The sequence below is a fragment of the Podarcis raffonei genome, chromosome 12 (genome assembly GCF_027172205.1).
Source record: "Podarcis raffonei isolate rPodRaf1 chromosome 12, rPodRaf1.pri, whole genome shotgun sequence".
NCBI classification, from domain to species: Eukaryota; Metazoa; Chordata; class Lepidosauria; order Squamata; family Lacertidae; genus Podarcis; species Podarcis raffonei.
The window spans coordinates 11,456,279-11,463,440 of record NC_070613.1 but is presented as its reverse complement, the minus strand read 5'-3'; the positions used below and the strand labels follow the sequence as shown (position 1 = coordinate 11,463,440).

Here is a 7,162-nt window from a genome sequence, read left to right as displayed (position 1 = left end):
CTTTGTAAAGCTCCTTCACAGAAGAGGGGAGGGGTAAAAGCTGAGCTAAAGCTCATTCAGAATGTAATTCCGAAATAACCAAGGTGGAATTTTACTTAGTGCATGACTGCACACAGTTTTCATGAAAAAGCAATAATTATGTCAACGCATCATGTGCAATTATATAAGCAAGGCTGCTGTGCTTAGTCTCACTTAAGGCCTCATGCTTAACAGCTTTACAACAACAACAATGTATTCATCTAAACAACTGTCACCATAGTATTCAGCACAGAGGGCTGCTTTAAAAGTGACATTTCCCCACACTTGTCATGCAATGTTTGATCCAAAGCACATGCCATGTTGGAAGTATAGGGTAAGAGAGTTTATATTGCCACCAGACCAAGGAAACGGCCGCAGGAATGGGCTGCCTCAGATGTGTGTGCAGTGCTTGTGAAGAGTCTAAATTAAGAGCTGAAAGTCCCTGGTTCCAAATTTCAGCCCACCCACAACTTATACAATGGCATTAGACAACCTGCTATCTCTAAGACTTGGGTGGCATATGTCATTTTATGTATAAAGAAAGGCCTTTGATGCTGATTGATTGATTGATAGGAATATACCAGCATTACAACGGCACTTCTCTACAAGCTATTAACCTGAAATGTTCTCCCTTTCTCACAATATGAGAATCTGGGGTCACCCAATGAACACAAAGAGCTTTTCCACTCCACACATAGTTAGACATTTGGAATTTGCTATCATAAGATGTGATGACCACCAACTTAGGCAACTTTTAAAGGGGATTGGACCTTCCATAGATATCAGAAGGCAGGCCTGCATGGGGAAGTTTTTAATGTGTGATGTTCTGTTATGTTTTTGTATATTTTGTTGGAAGCGGCCAGAAGTTTCTGGGGCAAACCAGCAGAAGGGTGGGATACAACAACAACAGCAACAACAACAACTATTATTATTATTATTATTATTATTATTATTATTATTATTATTATATTAAATTCATGAAAGATAAGGCTATGCCTTCCTTGTTAAAGGTAAAGGGACCCCTGACCATTATGTCCAGTCATGGCCGACTCTGGGGTTGCGGTGCTCATCTCGCTTTATTGGCCAAGGGAGCCGGCGTACAGCTTCCGGGTCATGTGGCCAGCATGACTAAGCCACTTCTGGCAAACCAGAGCAGCGCACGGAAACGTCGTTTAGCTTCCCGCCAGAGTGGTACCTATTTATCTACTTGCACTTGACATGCTTTCGAACTGCTAGGTTGGCAGGAGCAGGGACCGAGCAACGGGAGCTCACCCCGTCGCAGGGATTCGAACCGCTGACCTTCTGATCGGCAAGTCCTAGGCTCTGTGGTTTAACCCACAACGCCACCCGTGTCCCTGCCTTCCTTGTTAGGAGACCCCTATTCCTCTTATGGAACTACAGTTCCGAGAGCTCCCTGGGAAAAGGGATTTATTGTTTGAGAATTGTAACCGTGTAAAAGGAATAGAGCCTCCTAACAACAAACTAAAAGAACCTTTTAATGAGGGTGAAAGAGGAGAGCGCAAAATATGGTCTGAGGCTCAACATCAAAAAAACGAAGATCATGGCCACTGGTCCCATCACCTCCTGGCAAATAGAAGGGGAAGAAATGGAGGCAGTGAGAGATTTTACTTTCTTGGGCTCCATGATCACTGCAGATGGTGACAGCAGCCACGAAATTAAAGGACACCTGCTTCTTGGGAGAAGGGCAATGACAGGCCTAGACAGCATCTTGAGAAGTAGAGACGTCACCTTGCCAACAAAGGTCCGTATAGTTAAAGCCATGGTTTTCCCAGTAGTGATGTATGGAAGTGAGAGCTGGACCATAAAGAAGGCTGATCGCCGAAGAATTGATGCTTTTGAATTATGGTGCTGGAGGAGACTCTTGAGAGTCCCATGGACTGCAAGAAGATCAAACGCATCCATTCTTAATGAAATCAGCCCTGAGTGCTCACTGGAAGGACAGATCCTGAAGCTGAGGCTCCAGTACTTTGGCCACCTCATGAGAAGAGAAGACTCCCTGGAGAAGACACTGATGCTGGGAAAGATGGAGGGCACAAGGAGAAGGGGGCGACAGAGGATGAGATGGTTGGATAGTGTTCTCGAAGCCACAAACATGAGTCTGACCAAACTGCGGGAGGTAGTGGAGGACAGAGGTGCCTGGCGTGCTCTGGTCCATGGGGTCACAAAGAGTCGGACACGACTAAACGACTAAACAACAACAACAACAACAAAACAACAAACTACAGTTCCCAGGATTCTTTGAGGGGAAGCCATGGCTGCTTAAAGCAGTAGACTAGTACTTCAAACGTGTGGTGCCAATGTAGCTTTAGTCCATGGAGCTCAGTATTGTCTACACAAGGGCTGGGGAACCTTTGGCCATCTATATGTTGCTGCCCTACAACGTTCATCATGCCTATTGGCAATGCAGATTTGAGCGGATGAGAACTGTAGTCCAAAAACAGCTGCAGGTCCAAATGTTCTGGGCCGCACTAACTGGGTTCAGGCATGAGCCTTGCCCAGCCCTTCCTGGGATTGAACTTTGGACCTTCTGCATTCAAAGCACGTGTCCTGCCATTGTGTTGTGCCCTGTTCTCATCTGGGCATGCAGATTGCAAGCTAAATTTATTAGGGCAGAATATAAATGCTGGCCTATGTCACAGGGTTATTTCAAAGTTTACTGCTTTTAGAGGTTGTGATATGACCTACTTCGAACACTTAAATATTCATAAGGCACATTGGTTCCACATACGTTAGGATAATCACCTTTTGTCCACAAGAGCAATTCTTTAAAAGAAAAGTGTAAATTAAACATGGATTGCAAGAAGGAACAGAGATTTCCTTGACCACGGAACGTATTACTGAGAGTCTAAAATAAATTTACATTTGTTGCTTTGTTGTTCCAGAAATTAATAAATGTTTCATTAACACTTTTACATTTTTGCCTAGCTCAAACATAATTTGATAATTTACCTGCAGTTGCATACTCATTTTTCTATTGATAGTATTTCTCAGTGCTATTTTTCTGGAAGAAAAAGTGCCAGAACTCACCGTGTTCTCTTATAATGGCAATTGTGCCCACCTGAGAGGTGCGGGAACTGAGTTCCAGTGAGTTCCAGCTGGGGGGAAAGCTCTAGTATTCCCACATATTTAGCATTCAGAATTCTTGTAATCATATAAAATGAAGCTGATTGTGACTATTATTTATTGATTTCACATGTGTTGCCAAAAAAATCAAAGGTTTCGAAGATACATGCATTCCAGTAATTCTGTTATATGAACAATATTATACCAGGTGCTTAATTAATTTATATTTCATTTATTTTTCAATTAAACTGTACATGTTCAGACACAACAAAGAGTCTTGTAGCAGCCATTCCTATGACTACGCCGAAGTAAGTCCCATGGGGTTCAATGGGGCTTACTCCCAGGTAAATAGGGTTAGGATTGCAACCTTTATTAGGGATCAGGTGTATGGAATGTAAACCATGAAAATTTATGCTGAAATAATATTTGTTAGTCCTTATGGTGACACAAGATACTTTGTTGTTTTTGTGGCAGCAAACAGACATGGATACTCCATTTACAGAAAATATGCAGACACATAGCCGTAGTGGGATTTATGCCGCTACACAAAATGGATTATGTGCAACATGTCTTTTTATTATTTAAAAAACCCTACAAAACCCAGTCAATGGAAAAAACATAATTCAAACACAGGAAATACGATTCCAGGATTATAAATATTAAACAATCCTAATACTGAAAAACTACACTGTGGCCACATTCAGTCCACACATTTAAAGCACATCTTTTAACATTCATTCCTCAAATATCTCTGGGGGTTGTAGTTCATTAGGGGTTCACAGTGTTGTTCAGAGACCCCTATTCCCAAAGCTACAGGGCTTTAAAGAAACAATCCTTCACAGGGAACTCTGGAAATTGTAGCTCTGCAAGGGGAATAGGTGCTTTCGCTTTCAGCACCCTTAACAAAGGACAGCTCCCAGAATTCTTTTGGGGAAGCCCCAGCTGTTTAAAGTGCCATCACAGTGCATTATACTCATTAGTAGTATTCATTGTTTGTTCAGCAGCAACACTGAGAGGTAGACCCATAAAATGATTGCCAATTTCCAAGTGGGAAACTGAGGCTAAGAGATATCCATAAAAAATTAGATCACAGTATCTTTGCGTTTCATATTCGATCTATATATCGAATGGGCTGTACTACATAGATACAGTGGTACATACGCTTCAGGTTACATACGCTTCAGGTTACACACTCCGCTAACCCAGAAATAGTGCTTCAGGTTAAGAACTTTGCTTCAGGATAAGAACAGAAATCGGGCTCCAGCGGCGCAGCAGCAGCAGGAGGCCCCATTAGCTAAAGTGGTCTTCAGGTTAAGAACAGTTTCAGGTTAAGAAAGGACCTCCGGAACGAATTAAGTACTTAACCTGAGGTACCACTGTATTGATACACAGTTATGTGGATATGTGCTGGAAGAACAGAACAATGTTTGCGGGGGGAAGTGAGGGTTGATCACTGAAGCGCTGTGTATGCATAGTTTAAACTCCGTTCAGGCCGAAGGGGGGGATTACTAGAATGTTTTACATAATGTCTGTTTCAAACAGGAAGGCAGAAATGAGCACTCAAATGGCAAACTGTGCACACCAGCAGATTTTATGCCTCCTCCTCCAAGCTATGCAGAATTGTTGCTCTCTCAAGAACTGCTGGCAATCATTTAAATAGATTCTGAAGCACCCCCTTTCAGTTTGGCACATTGATTATTTATTACCATCCAGCCATATATTAGCATAAGACAATGCAATTTGGCATATAACTTAAATGGGATATATTTCAGTGCTGGGTCTTTTGCGAAAATGAGGGCTTATAAAGATAACTTCATTCACGGGGCAAGTGATAAGAGTTCCTTGAATGAGTGGGATGAGATAGCTTGGCTTTAGATAAAGAGCTCTGAATCAGGAAGCTCCGTGGGATAAGATGGTGAAAACAATCTGCTTAAATGATACAGCATTTTGCAAAGGAAGCCAATCAACATTTGCAGTAGAACGAGGGGGGAAATATTAAGCATGCAGACCTGTGTTCTTGGATAGTCACTCAGCTATAATGAGCTTGAGAAAAGTAACCCGTTGCTTTTTTTTGCCAGGGTTGGGAGTGAGATTTGACATCATATAGCCAAAGTGTACACTATTGACTAAATGAATTAGCTTGCATTTATCTCCATAAATCAAAATGAAAAGCCGATTCAGCCGTTCCACTGAAAAACACTGTTATGAGCTGACACTAGAAAAACATTGGTTCTATTTACAACAGGGGGAGAGGTTCACCCTGGTGTATACATGACCAGAACATAACCAGATAAATTATTTGAAGACAAGTATCTCTATTTCCAACATTCAGAGGTGAGCAATTGCCACTCCTTATGTTCTCAAAATCTTATCCATGCATAACAAAGAGATTTCAGCAGGCATGGAGGAACTGGAAGGTTTTCAAAAATGCACAAGTACTCATTTAATAGATTGCTATCCTATCCTTCCTTCAAAAGGAGCCCAGGGTGGAAAACACACCAGCCTTAAAATAATACAAGAAAAAGTAAAGTAACATCTCTAAAAACAACAAAAAGCAACCACGTACTCTCACAGCTAATAATTTCTAGATTTCCAGGAATGGAAACTCAGTCATCAAATGCCAGGGTAAACAGGAGTGTTTTAAAATCCCTCCTTGTAGTTAATAAAGAGGGGGACAGGTGCAATTCACATGGGAGGTCATTCCACAAATGGGGAACCACCACCAAGAAGGTCCTGTGCCAACCCTAAAGCGGGGGGGGGGGTGATCCCAAATTAGCTCACTGAAGATTGAGTATGATCAGTGGCCATGGAATGCTGCCTGGCTGTTTGGAGGGAAACTAGCTGAGAGGGGTAATGGAATGGAACATCCTGAAAGAAAAAATGGCTCATGGGAATACTCTGTAGCAATATCCTGTACTGCAATACCTTGTTGCAGTTATAGTCCTCATTGCAATTCAAACCCTAAACATGGAACATTCTTCCTATATCCATGTCAAATATAATCTCGGCCAATTTTGTCTCCCATTCTCATTTATTACTGTTGTGCACTGATTAAATGGCCAGTGGAATAAGGGTTGCTATGCTTAAAGTTGTGTCAGGAAAATATTATTGCCTACGGTTGCCATATGTCCAGAATTTCCTGGACATACTCGGAATACCGCAGTCAAAAGCAGTGTGGGCAGAAATTGGCTAAATGTCCAGTGTCATTTTTGCCAATTTTCCTTTTGCGGTTTGACCGAAAAACCCTAAAAACTTTTCTGTCCAGATTTTTGCTATGGGTGTTTTATGATGTTTTATTATACTTGTAATGCCTAATAAAAGTTTGATGATGATGATGAAGAAGAAGCTCTTTTTGAAATATGGCAACCCTATTATTGTCCTCCTGGGTCTTTTGCCCAGACTGTGCACTGCATGGTGGTTTACTGCCCATGCCAATGCATTTACTTACATGTACACTAGAGACTAGATGACTCTGAAAAATGATAGCTGTAGCAACTGACATCAAATATGAACAAGGTTTCCCCATGAAGAAAAGCAGGGGCATCATATTTTGTTGTTGTTTAGTCGTTTAGTCGTGTCCGACTCTTTGTGACCCCATGGACCACAGCACGCCAGGCACTCCTGTCTTCCACTGCCTCCCGCAGTTTGGTCAAACTCATGCTGGTAGCTTTGAGAACACCGCCCAACCATCTCATCCTCTGTCGTCCCCTTCTCCTTGTGCCCTCCATCTTTCCCAGCATCAGGGTCTTTTCCAGGGAGTCTTCTCTTCTCATGAGGTGGCCAAAGTATTGGAGTCTTAGCTTCAGGATCTGTCCTTCCAGTGAGCACTCAGGGCTGATTTCATTAAGAATGGATAGGGTTGACCTTCTTGCTGTCCATGGGACTCTCCAGAGTCTCCTCCAGCACCATAATTCAAAAGCATCAATTCTTAGTAGAGGATATATTAATTGGAATTCATCCCTCCAGGTGCACATGTGTGATTTGAACAATTTCAAAATCCCATCCTTGGCAGCAAAAAATTATAAGCATGGGAAATATGTTGGAAAGCCTTGTTTTGAGC

The 7,162-nt window shown here is 42.1% G+C and overlaps 1 protein-coding gene across 1 annotated transcript in view; it reads left to right on the top strand.

Moving 5' to 3' along the window:
• Window positions 1-1,592: 1,592 nt before the first annotated feature.
• Window positions 1,593-7,162, top strand: part of XRCC2 (X-ray repair cross complementing 2) — a 244,026-nt gene continuing 238,456 nt past the window's right edge. The window contains exon 1 of the mRNA XM_053409336.1: window positions 1,593-1,780. Coding sequence (XP_053265311.1) covers window positions 1,625-1,780 — 156 coding nt within the window. The 5' untranslated portion in view covers window positions 1,593-1,624. The remainder of the gene's footprint in view (window positions 1,781-7,162) is intronic.